The sequence below is a fragment of the Oncorhynchus keta genome, chromosome 30, assembly GCF_023373465.1.
Source record: "Oncorhynchus keta strain PuntledgeMale-10-30-2019 chromosome 30, Oket_V2, whole genome shotgun sequence".
NCBI lineage: Eukaryota > Metazoa > Chordata > Actinopteri > Salmoniformes > Salmonidae > Oncorhynchus > Oncorhynchus keta.
Window position 1 is genome coordinate 45,852,127 of NC_068450.1, and position 13,879 is coordinate 45,866,005.

At 43.5% G+C, this 13,879-nt stretch overlaps 1 protein-coding gene across 6 annotated transcripts in view; it reads right to left on the reverse strand.

Moving 5' to 3' along the window:
• The window catches only part of LOC118363591 (teneurin-3-like), a 189,365-nt gene that overhangs the window by 31,880 nt on the left and 143,606 nt on the right, over positions 1–13,879 (reverse strand). For 3 of the 6 annotated variants that reach the window (XM_035744591.2, XM_035744590.2, XM_052488476.1), the window contains exons 12-20: positions 10,641–10,826; positions 8,516–8,536; positions 8,126–8,149; positions 7,144–7,290; positions 6,720–6,939; positions 4,601–4,720; positions 2,997–3,258; positions 2,380–2,647; positions 1,692–1,835 (exon numbers count right to left, since the gene is read on the reverse strand). In XM_035744591.2, coding sequence (XP_035600484.1) covers positions 1,692–1,835; positions 2,380–2,647; positions 2,997–3,258; positions 4,601–4,720; positions 6,720–6,939; positions 7,144–7,290; positions 8,126–8,149; positions 8,516–8,536; positions 10,641–10,826 — 1,392 coding nt within the window. The remainder of the gene's footprint in view (positions 1–1,691; positions 1,836–2,379; positions 2,648–2,996; positions 3,259–4,600; positions 4,721–6,719; positions 6,940–7,143; positions 7,291–8,125; positions 8,150–8,515; positions 8,537–10,640; positions 10,827–13,879) is intronic. The other 3 variants (XM_035744595.2, XM_035744594.2, XM_035744592.2) reach the window with 2 other exon arrangements.

Here is a 13,879-nt window from a genome sequence, read left to right on the forward strand (position 1 = left end):
AGCTTTCCCCTGTAAGGCCATCTGCCATGGCATGTGTTTGGGGAACGAATGAGGGGGGAAGATAAAGTTTGAAGACAGGGTTGTGCCACTGCCATCTGAGTGTCTGTTGACTGAGGAACCATTAATCATTTCACACACTTCACATGCTATCTGTGGGTGAAACTAATGGGATTGTGAAATGGAGGATAGATACCCTGCTGTCGGCAAATTGATTAACCTGCTGACAGGCAGGGAGAAGTTAAAGAGGAAATTGTCATTCTCCAATTTTTTTTTTTAACCTTTTCTGATTTAAGCACATTTCAGAATCTATTTGAAGGGCTTAGAAATAAAAAATTATGAAAATGGTGAAAATGCTTTAGAGTCCTGGTAGTTACGACGCCATCTGTGTAGGAATGTGTCTTTCATTTCAGTCATTTGTGTATCAATATCAAACTACACAAATCTTACGAAACAATTCTACTGAAACCTCATACCTAATAAACATAATTCACCACATTTTGTATGAAGACAAACACACATTGATGCCCAATCTAATGCAAGAAAGTATTAGCATATCATATGTCGAAGATGCAAAGCAAGCATCTACACATCTGTTGATCACGAAGCTTCACATCTAAAGACAGCGATCCCCCCCTACTGTGCGCTGGCACTGCTGTGTGAAGACCTTGAGATGAGCTAGCTTTACCTTGAGACAGGTGGGATAAAACACAATGCTCCGGCAACAGTCAGGCTGGAACAGCTCTCAATGGGTTTTTTTCAAAGCTCTTTGCAAAACTTTGTGTGCTAGGTGCTTTTGACAGATTTGGTTCAGCTAAACGCCAGCTATTTCCCATGTTTACTGAACAGCCATAGAAGAAATAGCATCGTGTGGTAAACACAAAAGATGCAGATTGACTTCTGTACACTAGTTCAATTAACATTGTCCTGAAGCATATTGTAACAAATAATCTGCTAAGAAAACCCAGTTTTGTATATGGAGGATATGGTTAGCATACATGGTTAGCATGGGTCCATGGCATAACTGGGTATGACAACCGACAATCAAACAGACTTTTTACTAACATGAGTAAACATTGGATATAGCCATAGCAACAATTTCAATAGTACCTGAAAGTGATATACAAAATATGGGCTCGATCGAGTGTCAAAAGGCAATGAGCAAATATTGCTGTAACCTCCTCAACGAAAGGGACCGTCAGTAGTGAAAGACTGTGCTCAGAAGGACACAAATAGATGAAAGGGTGACACAAATTCCCTGAGACAACTGTGACAAAGATCGAGAGCTTGGATGAGAGCTTACTGTCACACAAACCAGGGCTGAAAGAGAGAGGCCTAGTGCATTCTCATTCAAAAGAGAAGTTTGGATAATAAAAGTAAAGAATTGTACGAGAAACCTATCCCATCTTGGCCAGCAAAGGCCATCTTGTTGCATAAATAGCTGAGTAGGATGGAATCTCTGAGCAGGATGGGAGCTCTGCATTGTGTCTGATTTATTCCATCATTAATATGAATGATCGACCCGTCAAAACACTGCTCTGTTCTCTGTAAATGAGATGATGAACCATATTTCATCTTGATCTGAGCAAGTAACGCTGCATTTCAGGGTAGAGATCACCTGTCCATAGCACGTCTATCCTACAACCGCACACACACAGGCATAACAGATCCATGTAACAAAAAAAAAGTCTTACCATTTTGAATGTCCAATACATGGTGCTTGTCCAACATCCATCCCCCCATGTTCGAGGCATCCAGTTCATAACCTTGTAAAATGGCTGTCCTCTTCTCCCAGAGGATCACATCCAGGCAAGATTCATACTCATATCCCACAGACACTAGAAACAACAACAGTGTCTAATAAATTACGTCTGTAAATCTACCATCAGCCTTTAAAAGTAATGAGGTTTGTGGCGTATAAGCATGAAAACTTGTAAAATCTCTTCATGATTGTAGAATTTTCTCAGTAGGTAGGAGGTATAATCTCAGATGAGTGTTCACTAGTATCCCAATAGGCACTGCTGCATTGCAAGCATATAAAGTATGAGATACTGCTAGCTCACTGAACAGAGTGCATATCAAATTACCATATAACCTGGAATAACTCAGGATTGGGTAAGGAAAAATTTATCAAAATGAGCATGACCTTAAAAACATATATTTTTTTCCCGTCGTTCAACTGGTGAGTAATTACACACAAAAGTCAGCTGACCATACGAAACATGCTGACTGCCAAAACAATCAGGAAGTACAAAAGAAAGCAATACCAGGAGTTCATCCAAAATGTAACCTCCTAGACTACACCTGGACCTGACAACACTGTCAGATGATGTTTACATAACATCTTCAGACAGCTGTGTTTCAGTGTCGGCGGAAACTCACCTATAGCCTCTGACAAGCCATAGACCTTCTGGTTGTAGGCGTCTGTCTTGTCCCAGACGAATGTGTACGAAAGGTCTGGAAAGGCAGGTAACGATTTCTGGAACAATCTGCCCATGACAGCAACCTTCAGATGGACCTTCATTAGTCCGAACGGGAGTCGTTCTTGGGTCATGAGGACTTTGAGGATGGGCTTGTAGCCGGATGTGCGGGAGCTCAGGTAAACCAGATTGAGGTCACTTCCGGGTATGGCCACTTCCTCATGGAGGACCTATGATTTGAAGCAGAAAAGATACTGAACATACTGTTTGTTGAGTGTGTTAAAAAAGTGACTTTAAAAATGTCTGTGGTGCAGCAATTGTACACCGTTAATGTGATAAACTCTTTCTCAGGGTGATGCAAACATTACCTTTGCTTGCAATCATCCAACAATTACCTATGTAATTAAATACATTTGTGGAGACTGACAGTGCAGTTAAATTGACTTTGCAGTGTTTTTTTTAAAACCTGGCTGCAGTGCAGGGAAACATTTAATGCACCCAAATGCACACTGCAGCGACAGTCATATGCTGTGGGAAATAGGCACCTGGCAGTAGGTTTTAGACCAGAGCTAATCTCACCTGGGTCTCAGGGATGATGGGGCTGTCCTTGGGAGAACTCCTGTAGAAGGTGGACAGGGGGGAGGCCAGGATGAGGGGGCTGGGCCTGAGCAGTCCAATGAGGTGACAGCTGGGGATGTTGTTGTTCTCCCTCTTCATCATCACCGTGTCCATCACATGGAACACCTTCCAGGGCAACCAAACAGTGCGGTGCAGTGTGGGAAAAGGATCACGCTTCAAACTCAGGGTCAGCGAAGCACCACCATTGGCCAACAAGTCAAACCTGGAGACGTCGGCCATAAACGTGGAGAAGTGATTTTTTTAAAAAAAGAAGCTTTATATATTTACCCAGTGTGACTTACTTGAAGGCCAAATAACATTTGCTGCTCTCCGGAAGACAATGCATTCAGTGAAAACTCAAATATATATTCACAAACTTTGGCGGGCTACAAAACAGATTATATATTTTTTCAAAGAAACAAAGAACTTGTCCTTACCAGTTGCCTTATTCCTTTGCAGCTCACATATTATTATCATTCACTGAATCAATTTTATTACTTTGGTTTATTCAGCCATGATGCACTGAGACACTTAAAAAGTGAGAATTTGGTTGAGAAGTCTTGGCTTAGCTTCTCTGGTGGGCCAGTTTTAATTAGTACCGCAGAGCGCTGAGAAGAGTTACTGGTTTGGAAATGAAGGGGGAGTCTTTGAAGTGGTGCTCTATATATTCAGCGAGGTTCACCACCCAGGGGTAAAGCATCGGCATGGTGACACTACACACAGTCCCCCCCTACCCCTACCCCCACACCATCTTCTCTCCCTCTCTCCATCCACTTTGGGCAGTGGGGAGCTCACAGCCAAGCTTTGATGCTGTTTCTGCTCTCTTAAAACCCTGGGCGGATATGCTGGCTAACCAAGTGTGATTACCCCCTGTCATTTATCATGCTCTGTGTCCGAGGGGTTACCGGGAGGTATATCTGGAGACATCAGCTTATCCTTGGCGGCTATCACCAATCCCCTACCTCTGCGGTTCCTGCTCCATAAGTGTCACGACACCAGTCCCAGATATTACTAAACATTCCAAGCCTTCTATTCCAGACAAACATAATGCACATCTTTTGTTGCCAATTTGAACAAGACAACAGATTGTACGATGATAAACTTCCCCGGTGGAGTTGAATGTTTTCCCTGAAATGTATGTATGACGTTGTTTTCTTTAAGAGTGAGAAAGTGAACCACAACTCCATGGTAATAGCCCAAGAAGATCAGACACTAATCGTGTGTTAGTCTACAATGCTGGCAGATTGATTCTGCCCTGGCTGATTCAATGCATTTTAAGCAGTCTTGTTCTAAATGGCCTCAACCACGGTGATATTTGCATGAGGTATTGTTGAGGGACACAATGCTTCGCTGTTTTGACTGAATAGCTCTTTTTCAATTGCTTTGGACACCGTGGATCTGGGATACACTTTAAGCATGCCCGACCATAGCTGAACCTTGTTCTGAGGACAGAGAATGTGTGCGGTCTTCTAATCCGTGTTAATTACGTGTGCTATGTATGTGTGTGCATGTGCGTGCATGTTTATGTGTGTGTGTGTGTGTGTTCGTGTGGGTGGCACTCTTACATCCCGTCCTGGCGTGTCACGGTGTAGCCATAATCAGGGTAGTCCCGGAAGGACACGTTGACGCCGATGAGGGGCGTCCCGTCTCCCGTCAGTACTTGACCCCGGATAATTGACGCCAGGCTGTGCCGGTGAACAAACACAAAGAGGATTAAGTAAACAAACAAACAAGCTGCATCTGTTAACATCTGTCCTCCCTCGGCAAGTGTACCGGCAGTCTGATTTACTGACCGTTAAAAATACACACGTCAGCGATTGTTATTCATGAAATGGCTTGCCCTGGCAACAGCCTTCTCTTTTTACCCCTTTTAACAGCCCATAACTCATTCCAAATAGGCTTTGTAGCCATTGAAGGCCTCTTACTTTTAGGAGTTTACCTGTGCAAGTTTTTAAGAATTGAGGGGGAACCATTTGCATATCAATTTTTCCACTTAGCTCTTTCTTGGACACGCGGTGCATTCGTACATTCCTAAATGTGAGGTAATTTGTTTAAATTGGGCAACAGTGTGAAAGTGGATTTATCTTCAGGTCATTACGGATATGAGGTAGGGATCATCAACAGCTTTCTCCTATCTGTTTCCTCACTCCGACATGCCTCATTTAAAAAAAAACTTTGCAGTCTTGAGGAAGAAGGAACCTTTAAGAGCTCTGTAGGTCCACTATTCTCTCCTCGTCATTAATCTTCTACAGGCTGGCTGACCCTACAAGCGCTAACCTCTAAATAAACATGAAGTCAAATAACCTAAGCAATGTTTAGTAATGTAATTCACACAGTCCCTCTCTGTCAATGTCTAACAGTGGTTTTCTCCAGAACATCATATAAAGCCCAGCGGAGGAATTCTAAGGGGACATCGAATATGGCTCTGGGACTCAACATAACAAATGTAAGGTATTAGTCTTTATGCCACACGAGAGAGGATAGTTTTTAGAACAATGGCATGGAATCCAATCAATTTTATTCTATTTTCCTTGGCTAGCCCTCTTGTTTTCCATGGGTTGAGAATGGAAAGACCTCATAAAGCATTTCCCCCCTTGCCCTGCTAGACATTGGATACAGCACACCGAGACAAAACAAACAATGCTACGGGTAGTATCCATCATGCTCTGGCACATTCAATGGACTTTTTCAGTTGCATTTAATGTTTCATATTTAGTTGGGATAGAGCAGAAATCTTCACTTTGAAACAAGACATTGTAAATAAAAAAAATCCACGATAATCCAACAAAATATTTGCCACAGTCAAATGAAGTTCAGATATTGCTAATGTGCTTACCATGAATCCCATTCACCTCCTTTTGACCCCCGCGAAAAATCAAATCAAGTTCTATTTATTTTTCGTTGTTTCAGAAATGTAATTAATTTTGACAAACTTTGCGGAATGTCTGTTCTTAAAGACAAGTGCCATAATGTCTGCGACTATGAAACCAACTTCAAAAAGCATTAAATGTTACATTTTCAGTGAGTGAACTAATATGCATCGGCCAAAAATTGGAATCAACAGTAAGCTGAACACAATGACGAGGCGGATTATCAGGGACCCGGCTCGGCGATTGCCTCTGTATTCTATATTTGCGGTAAAGCATGCTATTTACATAAGGATTACTCCCAAACTATTCTGCGAGTTACAGGGAAAATTATTGCCAAAGCAACATGCAGTTGCCAATAATGTCCCACTCCATCAGACTCAAAACAAATTCTACTTGATTCAGAACAGACAGGCCAGGCAAACAGGCAAAGTGCATTGAGGTTCCCGATGCAAACATCTTTTTGTCTGCTGAGAAACTTGCTCACAAATTGACATCAGAGCCCTGGTGCTTAATTCATTGGTGATAGTCTTAAGCTTTTATGTTGACAAATGATGACATTTTGTTATTTCCATTACAAGGTTTCACATAAGGTTTGATACATCAAATCAGGTTGCTCAATCTGCAACTCAATTTCCTCCCCCTTACTCATCAAGTCAAGGTCCCTAAGAGAGCTAAACCGCAGTTATTCGCACAGGGGCAACGCCAGGACAAAACGATTCAATCGACTCAGTGTATTTCAACGATACAGTACTGACAACTCACGTTGGCTATCATTTCGATGCCCCACCGGACAGTTGGATTTGATGAAGCTCACCTGCTGTTGAAAGGGTTGTCCCCAGGTATCACGTGACTACCACCATGCCCAACCAGGAAGCTGATGCGCTCATAGAAGCCTCTGGGAGCCGACTGAGTGGAGGAGGAGCCTAGACCTTGGCTCACGATGCTTGTGGGATCTGGGGATCCGCGGCAGTAGGGCTGGCCCTGGCAGGAGCTCTGCGAACAGCAGTCTGGGTCCATGCAGTCCACTAGTCCATCTGTCAAACAAAGATGCCACAGTGTTGACATGGGACAATACCCTAACTCGGTGCTCCTTCAGAATATCAATCCTGTGAACTAGACTGATCAAATAAAACACTTTGTAAACAGAATGGTGCTTCTATTTTGTTCAAACAGTCCACTATATGGACACAAAGTCATATCATTGGAAAAGAGTGAAGAATTATGGATGGCGTTCTTACCCCTCTCGTTGTCCTTTCCATCTGAGCAGAAGGTCTCCGTGGCAACATCACATCCTAGCCCTCTCCATCCTGATTGGCAGATGCAGCGCCACCCGGCTTGGTCCAGAATGCACCTCCCGTTGCTGTTGCACAGCCCAGGGCACCCATCTGCCAAAACAACCATGTAAATCACACAAAGTAGCCAATCAGAGAGAGGGAGACAGGTTGAAAGGAGAAGACAACACCTGGTCATTCAGGGACAGGAAAACAGGGACAAAATGAAAACGACAATACAAAGTGGACAGACTTCTGACAGCAATTAGTGGTGGGGTATAAAGATACTGTAATTTCACATGGGTTTTCACTCTGAGTTGCATTCCATTTCAGGGCCCTTTGAAATGGAAATTGTCTTGGCAAATGTTGGATATTAAGAATGCATGGAGGCCAACACACAGTAGGATAATAGTGGTTACCACTGCAAATAAACTTGCTCGTCTTTTTTATTATACGCTGATTAGTCAATGTTCCTCTAATCCTATCTGAAGTATCAGCACCAAAAAAAACAACAACACATGTATCTTGGCCTAAAACCAGCGCAACACCCATGTGAAGGTACAATCAAGGTAAAGACACGGGATAGATAGAGGTAGAGACAAAAGGCTGCGGGTCGATGTTGACGTAGTCTCAACATCTCCACTTGATACCAGGATATTGCTTTCCTTTTTTCCCCCACAGGGTGGAAGATGGAAAAGAGCTAAGTGTAAGTGACTGGCTACATCCGCTTAGTGCTTCTTCTGACAGACACACACAAGGATTCAGACAGGAAAAGGGGGACCGAGAGTGTTTGACTAGTTAGGACAGACATGTATGAAGGTACCCGGGACCACAATACAAACAGCGATAGACTGGGACATAAGACATGTGTACGTCGTGCTAGGGGAAGAAAACAGAGAGCAGGCGAGTGATTGTTGGTGACAACTCTCTGGGGTAGTCATTCCGTTACCTTTATATCCTATCTTGACCGCTCCTATTACCATTGAAGAGAGGGGAAACATTGGCAAAAAAAACATTTTTTTTTAACTTCTGTCTTGCAGGAAAATCTAGACTGACAAACATTATCTGAGTGTTGCACACAAGGAGAAATAAAGAGCTGAACCGGTGGCAGAAAAATAGATGCACTTGACAAACATGGTATGCAATACTTTGTGACGCTTCAAAACCACATGGTTGACACATTGCGATTCTGAAACTGTTGAGGGAAGGAAAGTTACCTGCTCACGCCATTTACAGGGGTTGGTTTACATTTTCAGTCTAACGTTTTGTTGTTGTTGTTGTTGTTGTTGTGTATTGAAACGAAACATAAAGGAGCGAGAAAGACTGGAAAGTACATTACCTGATACTCTTGAATCCAGAGCTTGTCGGATAAGAGGAAAGGAGAGGAGGGGCAGACCCGAAAGACAGAGAAAAGTAAAAAGAGGTGTAGAGAAGTGTTATTGCAGAGGTAACATGCACAGATAGCATGACAAGGAAACTACTAATTCGTTTGCACTATGAATGTTTCACAGTTATGTGTGTTAAGGTGCCGTCGAGCAAACTTTCAGGCTTGCCTGATGAGCTACATTGCCATCCCAGGAGTGGCATGCTTTCATTCATAACAACATACATCCATGAATTAAACCCTCCACGTGAAGTAAATAACAATGTACAGTACATTCACATAGAGCATTACAAAAAAACTAGTTTACAACTGTATAGCTACCGCTGTTTACTGACAAACACATGAATAGCAGTATAGTGTGAACTTGTGCACTCGGTTACACCATCTATCCAGCTACAACTAACCACACCTTTACCATTCAAGAGACGTGTAGCTTATTGTCCTTCAAGTACACATCCAGAAGTACTTCAGCTTATAGTCATCCCAGTACACATACATATGCACTGGTACATCAGCTATATATTACAACTATCAGTGTATTGGCCGTTCAATTGTCATGTGCCTTATTGTCCTTCCAGTTGTCCTGCCACTGTATATCAGCAAATCAACCACTTCATCATTGGAGCAAACAAAGCATGTCAGTGAATTCCCAGGAACACTTGAATGAAAAGAAACACGTTGGGAGTAAACATCAAAAGGAAGAAGAAAAAAAAAACGAATGGAAAGTAAAGCAAGAGCGGTGCCTAAGCCTCCCAGATTAAAAACAGGATCGCAATGTGTCTGACAATAGCTCGTCCGGGGAAGCGGTCTATTCCAGCCTCTTCGTCAGAGTCTCGCCATGTAATGTGATTAAAGGTGCTTTGTGCGAATAGAAGTTATTCAGAAAGCCTTGGGGGGAAAAAAGGAACAAGCTACTAGTTCCCGGCAAGAATGCCTGCCTATTCATCCCAGGCGCATCTAACGGCTAGGAATTGGTTTCCTGATGGGGGTCTTAAACAGGAAGATGTTGAAAGGGATGGGATCTTAGTTCTCATTGAGGAGGCAGAGATTAATAACATCAGGAATGCGACCCCTCCAATCACCCCGGCCCAATCTCATCTCTCTCTCCTCGTTTCTAAGCACCAGTCAGCTTCATTCTCTGGATGGGATAACTGCTGACGAAAGTCTTGTTCATATGTAATTAGGGTTCAAGAGTTTGAAGAGTCGCGGGGTCTTTGTTTCAACGAGCGGATGATGTTACCGAGTGGGTTTGGGTGACACAGGGTGGAGCGGTACATGATGCGCCACGTCAACAGTTTAACTGTCACCTTTTTGACAGGAGCAGCGTGTCCAGGAAGTTGAGGTCACAGGTCAAGGGGAAGCAACCTCACAGTGCTCATTATCTCGATTAATGCACAGCGAAGCTGTCATCTCGAATACGGGCTATTCCAGTGAGACAAAGCTGAATAAGATCATAGTCCTGGCTGGCCCTCATTTCCCTTAATACCTGCCCTTACTGTATAAGAGGTAGGATTCGATATGTAGATCGAAGAGCATGCCAAATCCATTGCCATTGGGAAAGAGAAAAATGGGGATGTCAGGTGTCAAGGATAGTGAGAGTGTAATGGAATGGGAAAGAGGGTTAGCGGTACCAGGGACAGGATCAGTTCCATGGCAATTCATGAATCGAATTGAAGTTCAATAGGGAAATTCCATACTCAATTCAGCCAGCAGAGGAATTGACCCCATCTCTGTACAATACTATTCACGTGGTAAATATATTTTGAGGACATAGTCAAACCAGTATGTTATGCAATAAATATAGCTTTAGAAAATGCTTACTTTATACTTCTTTATTACATAATGCAAAATTGGACAGAGAGGAGCCAAATTCCCACCAAGCTCATCAACTTTGATGACTGCATTCAAGATACTATTGGAATAAACTCTTGGGCATATTCAGGAGCATCAGTGGATATTTAATCGTTACATTACTGCCTCTTTATACTGGTTCTCTACTGAGTGTGGGTGGAGGATAACTGCTAATTTGCATTGGGTAATTTACCAGTTATGAATGGCTTTACATGTCAGTACGACTTACCAATAGTGCAGTGCTCTCCTGTCCAGCCCTGGTGACAGTCACATTTGCCCTCTCGGCAGACGCCATGATCTGTACAGCGTTGATGACAGTCCCTCTGGTTGCACTCTGAGCCTGCCGATCCTTCCTCACAGTGACACGTCCCACTGACACATGCTCCGTGGGGGCTGCAGTCCACCGTGCACATCTCTGACACACACGCAACCAAAAATAAGAGTCGTCCATCATACACTGGACAGACTGGTTCTATAGTTATGTACAGTCATTTATAGTTCTTTCGACCGGAGTTCGGCACGCGTAAATTTAACGTGATTCCTTTTTTTATGCTCTTTTCTCTCTACGCGTATTCTGACTTTAAACTTAAGTATGAGAATAGCATGCTATTCCCCTTCCTATTCTTTTGGGAGTGGAGATCAAATCAATTCTACAGATAGAATTAAGTAAATGTCAGAATATGGTCTTTCTTTAAGCGCGATGAATAAGGCCGAGGAGCCTGTCGGTTCCAAATGGCACAACATCAACTTTCCTTTTTTATTTTTATTTTTACAAATTGATAAGAGCTAGGTCACTGAGTAAGCTGTTTGAATAAGGGGATTTTAAATAGACCAGTCAAAGGGCAGCAAACTGAAGCATATCAACATATCACCTTTTCCACAGTTAAATTCATCAAACGCCGGCCTTATAAGTGGCAGGGATGGAATTTGGAGAACCAGGCTATAGGCTTCTATAGCAATGTGCAACAGTATAGCACTAAACCTACCGAGTTGATTTATGATTTCTGTAATGTTTTAATTATATCCCCAGACTTTTCACTGTACTTTTTTCAATTTGTATTGTGTTAAACATTTGCCACTATCGGTAGCCACTGTCAGTTATACCCACACACATGTATAACGTCACTTTAGTGTTAGTTTCCTAACATTTTGCATCATTCCATTATATTGTTAGTTTATCTTTCTTTCCTCTGTCACATTCGTGTGGTTGTTCTGAAGATCACTAGCAATAGTGGATCATATTAGGCTACGGTATTACAAGTTGTGCAACAATTTGGGATCATTATGGCCATACTGACCATACGTAGCAGTTTAAACCTGGAGTCTGGAGCACAGTTCACGACAACTAGACCACTGTCATCACACTTCCATGATTAGTGAGGAATATTAGTGTAGATTTATAGATTTATAGAGATAATATTCATGCCCAATTATACACGTCCAATATTTAATGGATTGAATTATTGAATATGGCAACTTGCAGGATGAATCAAACTACTGTATTTTTTATTTACCAATTTATTTCCTGCATAAATGCTTCCCAAACATTTGTATTTATTATTCATAAATACTTTCCTAACCCTAAATAATATTCAATACCAGAGTATTTTTTAAATCTACCAGTTTGAGCCGAAAAGGAGATGAATGTGTGCATTTATATCGCTTTATTTTGAATTAATTTTACCCCTTTTTTCTCCTCAATTCATGGTATCCAATTGTTAGTAGCTACTATCTTGTCTCATCGCTGCAACTCCCGTACGGGCTCGGGAGAAGGTTGAAAGTCATGCGTCCTCTGATACACAACCCAACCAAGCCGCACTGCTTCTTAACACAGCGCGCATCCAACCCAGGAGCCAGCCACGCCAATGTGTCGGAGGAAACACCGTGCAACCTTGGTTAGCATGCACTGCACCTGGCCCGCAACAGGAGTCGCTGGTGCGCGATGAGACAAGGATATCCCTACCGGTCTAACCCGGAAGACACTAGGCCAATTGTGCGTCGCCCAGAGTCTCTGGTGGCACAGCTGGCACTGCAGTACAGCACCCTTAACCACTGTGCCACCCGGGAGGGCCTGCTTTATTTAAATACGTACAGTCTGAATCGGGCCCATTGTGAATAATCCCTTCTTTGTGGTTCCATTTCTGCAGTCAGTGTTTTATGATTCAGCTGTGGCTGTGTAACTAATCTTTACATATTGATAGAATAAAGAAGTGCAAAGCCTGCGCTTTGCTGTTCAGATGTGAACAACACATTTTCCTGAGCCCCCCTACCCCAAAAAATATCAAATGCGTTTTGTCTGTTGTTGCTTCATTTTAATTTATTTAACTGGCAGAGCAGACTAAACAAGGCTTAACAAGGCAGAGCAGACTAAACAAGGTTACTGTCACGTTCTGACCTTTATTTCCTGTGTTTTGTATTTAGTTAGTATGGTCAGGGCGTGAGTTGGGTGGGCAGTCTATGTTTGTTTTTCTATGTTTTGGTTATTTCTATGTTTCGGCCTAGTATGGTTCTCAATCAGAGGCAGGTGTCATTAGTTGTCTTTGATTGAGAATCATACTTAGGTAGCCTGGGTTTCACTGTGTGTTTGTGGGTGATTGTTCCTGTCTCTGTGTGTGCACCAGATAGGACTGTTTTGAGTTTTCACATTTCTTGTTTTTGTTAGTTTGTTCATGTGTACCTTAACGTATTAAAAAGTACCATGGACAATTACCACGCCGCGTATTGGTCCTCTGATCCGTTTCGCCTCTCCTCTTCGGAAGAAGAGGAGGAAATTCATTACAGAATCAACACCCAAATCGGACCAAGCGGCGTGGTAAAGGACAGCGACGACAGCAGCAGCAGCATCAACAACAGAGGCCACCATCACAGGACTCCTGGACATGGGAGGAGATACTGAACGGAGAGGGACCCTGGGCACGGGCTGGGGAAAATCGCAGCCCCAAAGCAGAGCTGGAGGCAGCGAAAGCTGAGCGGCGGCAATATGAGGAGCCAGCACGGCAGTGCGACAGGTACGAGAGGCAGCCCCAAATTTTTTTTGGGGGGGGGCACACGAGGTGTGGTACTAAGCCAGGTAGCAGACCTGAGCTCACTCCTCGTGTTCATGATAAGCAGCGCATTACTGGTCAGGCACCGTGTTATGCGGTTAAGCGCACGGTGTCGCCAGTGCGTGTCCATAGCCCAGTGCGCTATAGGGCAGCCCCCCGAGAGTGCCATGCGAGTGTGGGCATTGAGCCAGGGCGTATGGTGCCTGCTCAGCGGGTCTGGTCGCCGGTACGCAGTCTTGGTCCAGGTTATCCTGCGCCGGCTCTGCGTGCTGTGTCTCCGGGGCGCTGGGAGGGTGCAGTGCGTCCTCTGCCTGCGCTCCGCTCGTGCCGGGCAACTGTGGGAGGGGAGCCTAGGGGAGAGGTGCGTGTAGTAAGCACTAGATCTCCCGTGCTTACCCACAGCCCGGTTCAACCTGTGCCTGCA